Raw genomic sequence first — 15,929 nt, 5'->3', positions numbered from 1 at the left:
CAAGGATCATAAGCTCCTCTGTCTACTGACTGGTCTTTGGATGTGGGCTGCCTCTGGGGCAGGAGTGTAACTTGAGCAAGGCAACTTCCTTTTCCTAAGGACAATTGCTGGAGAGGAATTCAACAGTGAGCCTTTCAACACTTACAGAAGCTCATGGGATGGGAGTCTGAGGCCCGCAGATTGACAAGAGTTGTGCCCACAGCAACCACAATAGTCCAGGCTCACACCTGTTGGATCTACTTGCTTCATATAATGTAATTACCTTATATGGAGATGATTCCTCCAGGATTCTTATTGGTCTTATTTCCTGAAAACTTTATAAAAGGAAGGTTAGTGGAATGAATGATATCTGCCACCATCACAGCTAATCTCAAGGCCACATCTGTTACTCATAGTCTCCTCTCTATTTCTCAATCTAGATTCCTCTCACTGTCTCTCAACACCTTGGCCACTCCAGTGGCTGGTATCTTGTGGCAACCCAGACTCTCATTCTAAAATGGACTGGATCCTTGTTACCATATCCTTCCAACCATATCCTTTGTCCATCAAAATGAACAGAGGAGTGCTAAAGAAAAAGAATTATTCAACGACACTTGCTAAAGCATGATAAAGCTGACTATTCTGGAATATCATGATAGGTATAGGGACCAAGTGGAAATTTAAGGCTAAGGATCAGGGTAGGGGTCAGTCGATGTACAAAAATTACTAAGAGGAAACTCAGTCTAAAGGGGAAATTCTGGCTGAACTGACGTAACTAGATTCTTGCTGAAGATAGGCCAGATTGATTAGATGGCCAACTTGGAGATAATGGGGGATAATGGACCAGACCAGAGATACAGGATGACCAGATATTGAAGGAGACGGGATCTTGCTAAACTGAGTTATCAGGATTCTTTGTTAAAACTGGATTTTATAAAGAAGCACAGAGATGAGTCTATGAGAAGTTTCAGGAAACTGATTAAAGTTTGGCCAAGCAAAGAATCTTTATCAAAAGTACTAAGAAATGCTTCTGTGGATTTCTTAGGTGTAAAAATTACTGTTTCCTGCTTTGGTTATGAAACATAAGTGCTATTTCCTTCTGGGAAGTAAGTTCAATTATTCTTTAGTAGGTTGATTCTTTGGTTATCTACTAAACTTTTAACACAAGGAGCCCTAAGTGACTGGACAATACCTGTAACTGGATATTTACTGGTTGATAATAATTCACCTAATGGAAGCTTTGAGTCACCTTTGAGAACCAAAACCTTTAGACCCAGACACAGCCTGTCATTGCAAGGAGAAGAAGGGTAAAGGCAGAGGCCAGTGTTCCACTCTGGTTCATCATCTCATACAGCCGACTTGCTGGGAACACAGCAGTATATCTGGTCACTTATTTGGGGTGCACACTGTGTCCTGGAATGTGGAGTCCCTTATTCACAGAATATCATGTGCAAGCTGACACATAGCTTCCCCTTCAAAAGACCATTTTATTATTCTCTTGGATTGGCAGCTTTTGGATGATGTGGCTTATGAGAGGTCCAATAAATTAGGTCTCTTGTTCTGAAAGGATGTAGAGAGACTAGGTTGGTTATTTGAAGTTCAGATACTGGTGCTGGCTGAGGTCCTGTGATGAGAAAGTCGATATATGTCCAGAATAGATCTGGTTCCAAACAACTTGTCAACAAGTGTTCAATTGATCTTCTTGAGGGATGATGCTGTATTGGGAACTCACCTTGGGTCTATCTGGATGGAAGGTTAAACTTTTTTTGGCCTTGGTAACTGGAAACCCATGGTGAGGGGCCCATGTATAGTTTTCTTTGCTGTCATCGTAGTCATTCAGTTCCTGAAGGCAATGTGCCACCACTGGGCTGGGTGGCTGAGTGATAGGCTGCCTGACATCAACTGACCATGTCATTTTGTTTACTTAGTCATTTTGTGCCTCCTCCATAGTGGGTACCTTCTGGGGGGTATGAACATGTAATACCAAGATATTCACACTTCATGCCCCATTCAATAGGCTTGCCCAGGTGCTTCCCCCCAAGACTTCCTTCTTTCTTATTTTCTGAACTGTGTCTTTCCTGACTTCCCAGCTAAACTACACCCATGGACTTATTGTCTATTTTTATCTTCAGCCCACCTCTCTTACACAAAGACAATGGCAAGGTACACTAACTGAAGCTCTCCTCAATGTTTCCATTTATTACTGTTTAGGAGTTCCCCTGATTTAGGTTTAACCCAAAATTTAATTTTTTTTTTTTTAGTTTACCTTTATTTTATTTAATTACTTTTATGTGGTGCTGAGGATTGAAACCAGTGCCTCATACATGCTAGGCAAGCACTCTAACACTGAGCTACAACCCCAGCCCCGGTTTAACCCAAATTTTAACTATTCTTTTCTGCATAAGATACTCCTAAGTAAGTAAAGATACTAGTCATAGACTGTAGAAAATATTGATCATAGACTGTAGAAAATACTTGTAAATTACATATCTGACTTATATAAAAATGAATAAAGAAATTTGAAAACTCAACAGTAAGAAAATAACTCAAAACAAACATGGAAAATTTTTTAATAGATACTTCACCAAAGAGGATATTAGGATGGCAAGAAAGTACACAAAAAAATCAATCAATGTCATTTGTCCTTAGAGAAACACAAATTTAAATCACAGAGAGATACCATTATGTACCTATGAGAACAACTCTAGAATGGATTCTTGATGATGTCAATACAAAACAAAACAAACACTGGGAATACAAGATGGTACAGGCATTTTGGAAAATAGGTTAGTGGTTTCTTATAAAGTTAAACAATACATTTAATCATCAGCCCAACAATCTCACTCAGATATTTTATTAATGATCACCCTGAATTGGGAAGCAACCCAAAAGTCCTTCAGTTAGTGAATAAGCAAACTGTAATCATCCACACAATACAAAACTACTCAGTAATTTTAAAATGAACCACTGATACAAATAAGTAATGGAATAATTTCAAAAGCATTTATATTCTTTGAGAATAATCCAGAGTTAGAAGACTAGGTACCACATGATTCCATTTACATGACAATTTGGAAGAGACTTTCAAAGCAGTGGTTGCCAGAGGCCCAGGGTGGAGAGTAGGGGATTGGGGGAATGGAGTGATTCTGCCTCTTGATTTTTGTGGTGGTAGCATGACTAAATGCATTTTTCAATACTAACATAACTGAATACCAAAAATAATTAATTTCACTACATATAATTTATTTTTAAAAACTAGAGATTTCCAGTTTTAAAACAGCTGATGCTTTTACTGGCAGTAATCCACTATTTGATCTTACCTGAAAACCAGCATCTTTAAATTTGTTGCTATATAATATAGACCATCTGTTTTAAAATAGCTTTCTTATGATGTCACTTTTAAATATTGGTATGTCTAGAAATATATATAGGAAATAAATTAGACTTGACTTCAAAGGGCCTACATGCTTAATTGTATTTCTTTCCCTTCATACTTGGAAATATAAATTTAAGTGACAGATCATTCCCTTGTAAACAGTTCAACCATCCAGCCCACCCAGTATTCTGTGGGTGACAGCTTCCATTCTTGCAAAGTTTCCATGTCTTTCTGAGCTCCTGTCCCCAAGGAGGAGTATGCATCTGTTTGGAGGGGCTCACACACCACTCCGAATGCTTCTTACAGAGCAGTGAAGCCCAGGACCCCTCCTCCATCAAGGCCCACGCAGGTTTATAAAGGTAATGGTATAACTTTCTAGTACAGTAGTCCTAGTGACCAGAATGGCTTTGTACAAAGAGCAAAATCTTGCCAGTTGCCACCCTCCCCAGCTACTCAGCATATTTTGTTTTTCAGACTTGGATCAAGAGTAGGAACTGAATCTCTGTAGTGGTCTTTATATGAGGAAGTTTCCCTCATCTACGGGATATCCCTCAAAGCAGAGAATCATCCTCAGCAACTTCTGCTATCAGAAAGATACAAATAATAAACTGAATAACATTTCCCTTTCACTCAGATGTTTGTTAAATGCTTTGTGCCAGAAGCTTCGAAATATAAAAACTGCGACCCATATCTAAGTTCTCTAGCTCTAGCATGCTGATCCCCCAGGTGTCCCCCTCCCAGGGATCTCGTCCACCGGGCTCTGAGGCGGCTGGCCTTCCCTCCGCCGGGCTCCGGCCACCAGGGGGCGCTGCGGCCAGCTCTCTCGGGAGCGGCCGAGCCAGCCCGGTGGGTGTTTCTCTCTCCCTCTCGCGCTCTCTCCTCCCGGCCTCACATCCGGGTCTGGAACGCGGCCGCCGCTGTCAGTGTTGGTGCGGGCGCGTTGGGGCCGGGCCGGGGCTCAGTAAATGGCGGCGGAGGGAGGTGGAGCGGCGGCCACGCTCAGCCCAGAGCCCCCGAAACTTTAGACGCGAAGCCCCACAACTTTCCGGGAAGTGCTGCCGCTCCGGGGGCGTGGACTGAAGGGGAAGCCGAGGCGGGAAGTCTTGGGGAAGCGGCGGGGAGCGGGGAACCTCGAACCCGCGGCGGGGGCGGTGGCTGAGTCCGCCTGTGCCTCGCGCCGCCGCGGCCCCCGCCTCCTTCTCCGCGCTTCGCGGCTGCTGGAGCCGGGGCCGCGCGCCGTGCCTAGCCCGGGACTGCGCGGGGCCTCGCAGGCGGCGGCGCGCGGAGCCCAGCCGAGCCCCCTCCTCGCGACCTCCGGGCCCTGTTGCTCGGGCGCAGCCGACTCGCCAGAGGCCGGGGCTGAGGCTCCGGGCGTCTACGGGGACCGAGGAGGAGGCCGGGCCGCGCGGCCACGCGCAGACCCGCCGGCCCGGGGTCGTGGGGCCGGGCACCGGGTGTTGCATGCGGGGCGGGGCAGGGCGGCCGCGAGCCGGAGGCGAAGATGGAAGGCTTAACGCTGAGCGATGCGGAGCAGAAATATTACTCGGATCTCTTCTCCTACTGCGACATTGAGAGCACCAAGAAGGTGGTAGTCAACGGGCGGGTGCTGGAGCTGTTCCGGGCCGCGCAGCTGCCCAACGACGTGGTCCTCCAGGTAACGCCGCGTCCCGGGTTTGGCCGGCCGCCGAGGGTAGCTTCCCCGCGGCTCAGGCCTCCAACCTCCTTCCTCCGGGAGTGGGAGTAGGCGCCGTTTCCAGAAGGGCTGGTGGTGAGCAGGTTTCCCCCAGCTTTCCAGCTGCGGGCAGGGGCCGCAGGTGCCCGGGTGGCCGCGACTTGCGCTGCGGCCGAGGGGGAGGGGTCGTTCCTAATTAGAAGAAACTCCTGTGATGGTGGTAATGGTCTGAGGAGCCCTGACCCCTCATCCCTTGACTGCTCCTGAATCTTTGTTTTCCAAGCACTGGAAGAACACTTACCATGAAGAATCTTGGGTAGTTAAATGTGTTTGAATCTTAGATTCTGGTACATGCCTAGCTCTTCCGTTCCTGCAGGGTAGGTTACCAATATAGGCGAAATGTTATTTTAATTCTTGAATTAACCCTGACGACCTCATAACGTGATTTTTGTAGATTTAAGAAGATAAAAAGCAGTTTTTAAAAGGAGACAATTCTTAGGGAAATTAAGAAGTTTGAACTTTCAGCTAATTGTTTACAAGTAGAACTTGTAAGTACTCATAGGACGTGTGGCTGATGTAAACTGGACAGTGTTTTCCAGTGGACATTGGATTATATTTGTTGAAATTTGTGGATTTAGGTTGGGAGGTAAGTATTCAGTAGCTTGAAGTGGAATGTGCATGCTTGCTTCAGTCTGTAGCCTTGGAGGTAAGCAGGGTAAGTTAAGACTTCTTTACCATATCTGTTTTTAAAGCAGGAGGCTTCCTAGAAGTTCTTAACTAGTGTATGTGGTGAACATCAATGTTACTGTTTAATGATTCATAGCTGCTAGTAAGAGTCTCACTACACGTCTAGAACACGTTTTAAGCTTTCATGGATCCAAACCAGTTTTTTCAGATCTCCCAAACTGAAAGCCAGACACATAGGTGTAATGCAGTGGACTGCAGTAGTCTTGAGGCCTGGGTTTTTGACTTCACCTCTTGTCAAGTACAATTGTGACTTTGGGTCAGGCACTTTCCCTCTGAGAGCATGAGTACTGTGTATTCATTTGTAGAATCAAAGTTGCTTATCTTCTAATAAAAATTATGTAAAATATAAAAATATCCACACATACACTTCTGATTTAGAAATTACCTGTGCCTTAACTAAGTTTGATCATTTTGCATAATCTTGTGTGTTTTATATTGAATTTTTTAAAACCTGGGGAGAAAAAGTTGAGTTTGTTAGGTGCCCTGAAGGACAGGTAGAAGGCCTAAATTCATGCTGTGGGAGAGACAAATGGTAAATATTTTAGTTGTCATTGGCTACATATAGTCTCTACTTTTTTCTTTTTTTGACTTTTAAAAATGTGAAAACCATTTTTAGCTCAGGAACATAACAAAACAGGGTTTGTAGTATGCTGACCCTGCTAAAGAATGGTGGTAGTGTGAATAACTGCACTGTCCCTGTATAGATTTGAAGTAGGACTTAAAGAGGTCTGGTCAGAACATGCTCGCTAATGATTCTGCTCTTTTTATGGAACAAAACATACCTTCAGGTCAGTTAGGAACTAAAATGAGAAACCTCCCATGTTCTATTTTGGTTTATGTCTTTGGGGCAGGAAGAGTTGAAATAAACTGACTTTTCATCTTTTTAATGGTGCACAAGACTTGATGTTCAATATATTACTTAGGACAGACAAATTAGCATCAATTAACCTTTACTTGAAATATATTTAGTCTAATTAATCCAAATTATGTTTTGCTCAATTTTATTAACATTCAAAAATTAATTTGTCATCTTTTTTATAAAGCATTAAATAGCTTTACTATTCAGGATCCAGTGACAAATCAGAAGCTATAGTAATTCCCTGAAGAAGGACTCTTGTGGTAATATATACAGTTAAGCATCTGATTTGAAAAATCCAAAATGATCCAAAACTTTGAGGGCCAATATGATACCACAAGTGGAAAATTTCACACCCAAAACTTTGTTTCATGCACAAAATTATTAAAAATATTGCATACAGTTATATTCAGGCTATGTGGATATGGTATATATGAAACAAGTGAATTTAGTTTTAGACTTGGATCCCATCCCCAAGATATTATGTATACGTAAATATTCCAAAATCTGAAAAATAATGAAATCTAGAACATTTCTGGTCCTAGTCATTGTAAATAAAGGAAGGATACTAACCCTGTACTAAATATCAATCTGGGCATTTTGAAGGAAATTTACTCAAGAGTTGGCCTAAGACATAAATGTGAGATAAAAGCAAAATATGGGCCCTATTTCCCTTAGGGAATTTGGATTTTCTAAAAAGTTCTCCACTGCTTTCTAAATAAGAGTTATTTGGGGCAACTCACATACTATACTGAGTACTCAGCAGGACTAACAAAGAATAAGAAGCTCTTAAGGATCTTGTAATTGTGGAAATAGTCATGTGTAACATAAAGCAGAACGTGAAGAGAGGGGTGCAAAGTATTTTGTAAACACGGAGGAGGTATGACCAGATTTAATTGGTCATAATGATTTAATTCAGGTGGGCTTTAAATTGGTGTGATGGAGAGGGATAGAATGAAAAGAGCTTCCAGGCAGAGAAAAAACATGACCAAAGGTGCACCATGGTCCTTTTCAAGGACTAGTAGATAAGCAAGTTTTCAGGATAATGGAACTTAGAGGCCATTTTATAGAAGACTGAAAAACAGGCAGGAGACTTCATATGTATTTTAGTAGGTATTGGAGACCTCTTGAAAGTTTTTGAGAGTGAGGAAGGAGGCTTTTTGAGAGGTCTGGAAGGATGGTAGTTAATGGCAACCAAAGGAGAGTAACAGCAGTATAATAGAAAAGGAGGAACTGGTTGAAGAGCTGCTGGATAGTCATTATACGAAGTGCCTTGTGGGAATAATGTTTAATTTTTAGGCCAGATTATCAACACTGTGTGGGGAGCTTTGAACTGATTGTGAGCAAAGGTAGTAGATTTAAGAGAAAAGACTGAACAGGGGTACTTTAAGAGGCCTTTGTCAGTGCCATGGTAGTTAGAGGAAAGCAACTGGACGGTGACTAATGTGTGGGCTGATTTTGTATCAGATATGAAGTAATGAGGAGTTGGGCCAGTGGCACTCAGACATGGAGTGAGGGGGTCATAGAGATTGATTTTTGCCCCCAGCCAAGGTGGGGCATTTGGCAATGTCTAGAGACATTTTCGGTTGTCATAACTGGAGAGGGGAAGGCCGAGTTCTACTACTGGCATGTAGTTAGTAGAGATCATAAATTCTACTAAATATCCTGCGAGGCACAGGATAGCACCCCAGAACAAGAATTATTTTCTCCAAATGTCAGTATTGCTGACCCTGAGAAATCCTGACCTGGATTCTGGTGGTAGCAGTGGAACAGAAAATGAGGATAGAGATACAATAGTGATTATGAAGATAAACTTGATAGGTCTGGGTTGCCTAGCATTATTTAGGTGAGAGAAGAATGGGACAAGAATTATTCAGTGTTGGGTACCACTCACAACTAGAAAAGGGCAAGAAGAAGGCCTGACTTTTTAAAAGAGATAATGGTGAGTTTGAGGTCAGGCATTTTGAAGTGTTGGTGCAAATCTCCAGAGATAGTTAGAAAGGGGATTTGTGTATGATGAATGTTAGTTCTTACAGTGAAGTTCACATTTGGGGTGTCTTCCTCTGTCTTCCTCACGTAATTGTTGGGGGTAGGGGCTAGACAGTATCTCACACTGTGGGCATGCACACACACATCAGGGCCTTGATTGATCCAGTAGTTCTTACTATTGTTAATAAGCATCATGAGAGAAGGCTGAGTCATCTGGAGGAATGAGTGTAGAAAACAAAGAACATAGAACCAGAGCTGACAGAGGAAGGAGCTGGCATTTATTGGGTAACTAGAGTCCATTTACCAAGCAAATCATTTTCATTCTAGATCTCATTTGATCCTTGGCACCAACCCTGTGAAGTGGGTATTCTGGTTTATTAACCAGAAACTTGATAGGCAGAGAAGTTAAATAACTTATTTATCAGTAGTGAGTATTTCTCTCTTACCATCATTCATTGTCAACTTCTAGCTCTATCTTCCCTTCACTGTTAATGTGATTCCAGGGCAAGGTGGAGAATAAAATTCAGTTAGATTTTGATTTGCCCATACTTTTTATGAAGAGTAGGGATTTATTTGGTTTTGAGTTATATGTGAATTTCCTCTTTTGCATAGTAAAGAGTTTAATGTATGAAAATGTCTTGAAACACAACAACTTCAAAGAAAGAGGGAGATTCTTGTTATCTTGGACACACATAGAGACACAGTTTTATATTATAGCTGTCAGACATCTTAAGGTATGTTCATTACACTTGTTTTAAAATAGCAGTGTAAAACCTATTTTGGATTAAAGGGTTGGATTTTGAAGACAATGTCAATAGACAAAATCAAGAGTTAGCACTTTGTAAAATTGCTCCATGCTACAGAGCTGAATAAGGGGGAGAAAAATCTGGCTCATAGGATTTAATCATAAGGAATTTTAATGTGCACTGAACCAGAAAATATTTAATGTTGTGTCTTAAAACAACTTTTCAGAACAAATTTACTTTTTAAAGATTAGGAAAGGTATATTATTTGCCATATTATCTGTTTTCTTAGCTTTCACTTAAAAAAAAAATCTCTATTCTCTATTTTGGGAAATATCTTAAAACTGCATACAGACTTTGAATACCTAATAGCTTGATAAAAGGTTCTAGTACTAACTGTTCTTTATTGAAGTTTGTAAGCAGTGTACTCTATTAATGAAGCTGAAACTCTTTAGATCATTTGTGTTGAGCAATATCTTGGTAACATTTGAATTTTGTGTATAAATTTAATGGGTGAAGGCAACAAAAACAAAATATAACCATTTTGTCTTTCCTGAAACTTGTTCAAGTTGGTTATAAGTTCTGTTCATTAGTGTTAGGTCTAAAAACAGGGAAGCACAGTTTCATTTATGTATTGAAAGATATAAATTTATTAAAAATGTCAGATGTGTTACTTTGAAGTAGTGGGTTTTTTAAATTTGTAATTCCCAAATCACTAAAATAATTGTAACAAACTTAAAAAATAAAATTATCTTAATCAGACATTTTCCTGTGTACGGCTGAAAAATGCTGTTTGAGAAAGAAGTCACAATTAATGTCTTTATGCACTGTCATTTTTACTTTTAAATTTCTCTCCATTTAGCTTCATATCATGATAGTTTTAGTTCATATGTCCTCCCCGCATCCCTCAATATCCCAGAGTTAGAGTTTTAGTATTTGGGGGAAATTATGCTGAACATTTTGACAAAGCTACAAAAGAGCATAAGAAGTTGGTAAGAAACACTAAATAAACATGGGAGTCCTGGCTTTAGCTAGCTTTGTGGACCTTGAACAAATCACATAATGTCTGAGTTTAGTTTTAGCACATGAGATGATTGGGTTGGATTATTGTGATATCTGACTCAAATGAATGTCATCGTGTAGGGGTGGTTACTCTTTTCAGACACACCCTAAGAAAGTGGCACAGATTTGTAATTTGATTCGTTATTTTAACACTTCATTTGGCTTCTTCACATTTCTTTGAAGGATTTAAAGAGGAAAGTCTTAAGCCTAAAATTTTGTAGTAATTATAAGAGGAAACTGAGGGAAGGGTCCTAAACTCATGGTGTATAATTCTTCAAGGTGTCTAGCTGGAAAGAATTTGAAATAGGTGATAGAATTTGGCATTTCTGATACTTTTCTTCAGATAGGTTTCATTTTCTATAGCTTTTCCTGGGATGCATCTTTTCATTCATCTCTTCTGCCTTTACCTCATTTGTTTCATGGAAGTTAAATCATACACCACATGTATTTTTTTGAGATTTGGTAAATTACAGAACTTTGGGTTTTTAAAAATAATACATCTGTTTTGTTTAAAAATGGGCTATATGTTGAAATTGAGTTCTAAATTGTTAAATATTACAGCCAGAATTTATTAGACTATAACTTTTGGGTTGTTGATTCCTTCGAGAGTCTGGGGCACATACTGGATATTGCTTATAAAACATAATTGCACAAAATTTTGCATATTATTTGAGGTTGTCGACCTCCTCCAGCCTAGTCAAGCTTGTCTCATTTGTCTCTACATTAGTATTAAGATAGAACAACTGGACCTGTGAAATGCTGAAGATAGATCTTTCTTAAATCAGAGTTTGTGATCACTATTTATATTCAGAGTATATGTGTAGTTTTGAGAAATGTCTTCATTCCCTTCATGGATTATAACTGTGCTAATGTTAAAAGGAAAAACTGTACAATAACAGAAAATCATTGGGTAAGGAGGCAGTGGGGACCTACTTGTATGCAAGGGAAGGCCTCTCAGATGAAGCATGAACAGGGAGGGGAGTGGGAGAGAGATGTTTTTAGTATAGAGAAAACTATGTGAAAGGGATGAAACTATGAAGAACTTAATATGTTTAAGGAAATGAAAAGCTAAAGCATTAGGATATGAAGGGAGAATGATATGGACTGCATACTGCATGGAGTTTGGATTTGAATGGGATTGTATAAGAGTTTTTATTCAGGGAAGTAGCATTGTTGGATTATATTTTTAAAAAGATCACTCTAACTGCTGTGTAAACAAGGAATGCTGGGGCAAGTAGAAACAAGTTGGTCAGCAGATATGCAATAATCTGTGCAGGTAAGCTAGAAGTGACTTAATTTTAGTGTGGTGGCAGTTGGATGGAGAGGAGTGGATATATTTAAGATTACTTGAGGTGACAGAAATAGTAAGGCATGGAGATGGATTGCATATAGAATTTAAGGGAGAAGAACTCAAGGATGTTGTTGCAAGTTGCCATTTTGTAATGTTTAGGAAAGGAATAGGTATTTGGAGGTTTTAAGTTTTATTTTGGTGGATGGATAATGGTGAGTTCAAGAATTTCCCTTTGTTCATTTTAAATTTAGAAAAGCTTATGAGATTGTCAATTAGGCCTTCACAATGGAGGATCTACAAGTCTCAAGGAGATATATGGCTTGGAGATATCAATTTGAGGATTGTCTGTACACTGGTGATTGTGTAAGCAATGGCAGTAGATAAAATAAAAAAGACTATTAAAAAAAGAAAGGATTGTCTATAAATGGAGCTATGGAGAACACTGAACATTTCTAAGCTGGGAAACGGGAAGCCCTCCTGGGAAGGGAGACTAAGGATAACAGGAATCGTTGGAGGACACTGTGGGGGGGGATGCCTAATGTAAATCATATCATGGATACCAAATGAAACAAGTGTTTTAAAGGAGGGGACAGTCAATTGTATTGAGTTTGGTTGAGAAGATATGGGCAGAAAAATGTGGCCATGGGACTTGACAACCTAGAGGTCATTGATAACTGTAATAAATCAGTTTCATGAACTGGATACCAGATTTAAGTGACTTGAGAGATAAAATGATGGCGGAGGAACTAGAGATGTGATGTGTAGATAGCTTATTAAAGAAGTTTGCTTATGAAAGAGAATAGGTATAGAGCAGAAACTGGAGGTGAATGAGGGTATAAAAGAATTTTTTTTTTTTACTTTATGAGAATAAGGAATATTGCAGCATGATTTTAGTTAGAATTGATAAAGGAAGGAAGGAAGCAGACCTTGAGAAAGCAAGGATGGTCACGATCTGGATTCCATAGAGTCCTTTGATGGGAAGGGCACCATTTCCTCAGTTTTAACAGAGGGGAAGAAAAGAACATGAGTTCTGAGACAAGTAGTTATGTAGATTTAGTTGGGGGAAGTGATTTGGATGTTCTGGACTAATATCTTCCAGTTTTTCTACAAACTGAGTCAAAATAAACAATGTAATAGTGATATGAAATCTTAATATAATATTAAGAAAAATTTACAGTAGAACCAAAAGATTGGAAATACTTAGGAATAAATTTAATAAGAAAAGTACCAATTTTTTAATATGGCAAACTACAAATCATTACTTGTAAACCAAAGATTTAATAAATGAAGAGATAATATATGTTCATTGAATGTTGAGATGGTAGTTCTTACAATCTTTATCTGTAGATTCAACAAAATCCTAATTGGACTTTTTTTGTAGAAATTGTTGATCCATCCTGAAATTGATAAGGAAATAAGGACCCAGAATAGTTGAATTAAAAAAAAAAAAATAGGAGACTTGTCCTACCCTATTTTAAAATGACTATAATGCTGTAGTAATCAAGACAGTGTGATTGGCCTAAGGTTAATAAACATGTAGATCAGTAGAACAAACTGAAAATCCATAAAATGCCTGACATTTATCATTAGTTCATTTTTGAAAGTGCCTGAACAGTTCAATGGGGAAAGGACTTCTCAACAAGTGGTTCTGGTACAGTTGGATATCCATATGTTTAAAAAAATATATTTAGACATGTTGTTTCTACTTTACACCATACACAAAAGTTATCTCAAAATAGATCATGGAGGCTGGGGTTGTGGCTCAGGGCTAGAGTTCGATCCTCAGCACCACATAAAAATAAAGATAAAATAAAGGTATTGTGTCCAATTACAACTAAAACAATAAATACTAAAAAAAAATAGATCATGGACTTAATTGGGAAATTATAAAACTGCTAGATGATAAAAACTAATAGAAGAAAAATCTTTGTGACCTTGGGTTCAGCTGAGTTCTTAAATATGACACTAAAAGCATGAGCCAAAAAGAAAAAACTGATTAACTGAACTTTATCAAAATATTTTCAAACTTTTGACACTTCAGAGGATACTTAAGAAAGTAAAAGACAAAGCACATATTGAGAAAATTTTGCATGTTACAAACACGATAAAGATCTCTAATCTAGAGTATAGTTAAAAATCCTACTATTTCCACTATAAAGAGAAAAGGAGTTTAAAATGGTCAAAGTGGATGTTTCACCATAGAAGATAATATGAATGGCCAGTAAACATATGAAAAGATGTTCAACATCATTAGTCATTAGGAAAATGCACATCAAACCACAGTGATGTATTGTCACATACCCAGTAGAATGACTATAATTTAAAAGACCTGTAATACCTACTATCGGTGTTGTGGAGAAACCAGAACCTTTATACACTGCTCTTGGAAATGTTAATGGTACAGCCATTTTGGAAAACATTTTGGCCATTTCTTTTCTTTTTTTTTTAGCCATTTCTTAAAAGGTGAATATACACATACAAACAAAATTGTTTGTAAATGTCTGTTAGCATTATTCATCATGGTAAAAAACTAGATAATTAAATGTTTATCAGGTGGTGTTTTAATAAATAAAACATGACATATCTATAGAATGGAATACTACTTTGTAGTAAAAAGGAACAGATTATTGATATATACTACAACAAAGATGAATGTTTAAAACATGCTAAGTGACAGAGGCTAGGCACAAAAGGATTACCTATTATGTTGCTTTTATATGAAATGTTTGGAAAAGACAGATCTATAGAGATAGCCAAACAGTGGTTGCCTGAAGTCAGTGTAGGAGAAACAGTCTTGAGGGAAATATTTGGGGTGATAGAATAGGTTGGTGTGATGGTACACAACATTATACATTTGTTAACTCAGTAGGTTGTGCACTTATCATGACTGAATTTTGTGTTGTATAAATTGTATCTTAAAGCAGTAAAGTTAGCCAGGCATGGTGATACACACCTGTAATCTTGGCAGCTCAGAAGGCTGAGGCAGGAGGATCACGAGTTCAAAGCCAGCCTCAGTAACTCAGCAAGACCCTAATTCTAAATAAAATACAAAGAAAGGACTCGGGATATGGCTCAGTGATTAAGTGCCCCCGAGTTCAATTCCCAGTATATATATATAAAAAAAAAGAAAGACAAAGTTGTAAATTTTTTTTTAATTTATGAAATACCCATCCTGAAGAATGTGAAGTTTGAGTGTGATGAATGAAGGACTTTGTACTGCATATATAATTGTAATTTAAAAACTGCAACATAATTTAATGTAATCTGGCTTTTGGTAAGGTACTTGTATTTTGAAAGGACAGATTTTATGTGTGGAGAAGATTGTCATATAAAGATGGATTATAACTGAGTATATTTAAATGAAGCACCTATAGTAATTTCAGTTAACATTTATTCATCTCTTTTTGTGTATCAGGGATTATTCTGTGTTTGTTACATGTATTAACTTTTTTTAAGACAGAATGTTGAAATGTTGCCCAGACTGAAACTCCTAGGCTCAAATGATTCTTCTGCCTTAGCCTCCTGAGTAACTGGACTATGGGCTATTGGCATGTGCCACCGAATCCCACTAACTTTTTTTTTTTTTTTTTGACAGTACTGAAGATTGAACCTGGTTGTTCTACCACTTAGCTATATCCCCAGCTTTTTTGTTTTTTATTTTAAGATAGTTTCTCACCAAGTTGCCAAGGCTGGCCTTGGACCTGTGATCCTCCTGCCTCAGCTTCCTGAGTAGCTGTGATTAGAGGCGTGTGCCTCCACATCCAGCTGTGACTAATTTATTTTTTATAAGTATATTGTTAGATTAAAAGTGGCTGAAAAAAGAATGAATTAAGGTCAATTTCCATCTATTGAATTTGGGTGTTATGCTGAATTTATATACAATTAAGTTGAATATTTGAATTTTATGGGAAATTATAGAACTGTAATGCCTCAAAAATAATTTGAATTTGAATTAATCATGTCTGACAAGTAATAGTTTTAATGAAATAGTAATTTCAGTCCATAGGACTGCTTAGGGTTGCTTTCTTCCACTGGAGTGATTACTGTCACTATCATGATTATTTTTGAAGTCTAAAAGCTTCTGTTGTTACTTAGAGGAACTGATTGAAGTCTCTATATTTCTAATGGATGAGTATGAACTAATAGCTAATAGAGTTTGGATTCAATCCTTTAAATTATATGAGCATGTTCCTTTGGATAAAAATCATTGTAAA

General features: G+C 38.6%; 1 protein-coding gene across 5 annotated transcripts in view; it reads left to right on the top strand.

The window, feature by feature from the left end:
- Positions 1–4,259: 4,259 nt before the first annotated feature.
- Reps1 (RALBP1 associated Eps domain containing 1) overlaps positions 4,260–15,929 on the top strand; it is a 76,599-nt gene continuing 64,929 nt past the window's right edge. For 3 of the 5 annotated variants that reach the window (XM_046450430.2, XM_046450420.2, XM_046450392.2), the window contains exon 1: positions 4,261–5,009. In XM_046450430.2, coding sequence (XP_046306386.1) covers positions 4,857–5,009 — 153 coding nt within the window. In that variant the 5' untranslated portion in view covers positions 4,261–4,856. Of the gene's footprint in view, positions 5,010–15,929 lie in introns of all 5 variants that reach the window. The other 2 variants (XM_046450409.2, XM_046450401.2) reach the window with 1 other exon arrangement.

The sequence above is a fragment of the Marmota monax genome, unplaced genomic scaffold, assembly GCF_021218885.2.
Source record: "Marmota monax isolate L192 unplaced genomic scaffold, Marmota_monax_Labrador192_F-V1.1 WCK01_AAM20220418_F8-fsc00030, whole genome shotgun sequence".
NCBI lineage: Eukaryota > Metazoa > Chordata > Mammalia > Rodentia > Sciuridae > Marmota > Marmota monax.
Note: the sequence above shows the minus strand (reverse complement) of the source record. Positions and strands in the feature narration are given on the sequence as shown.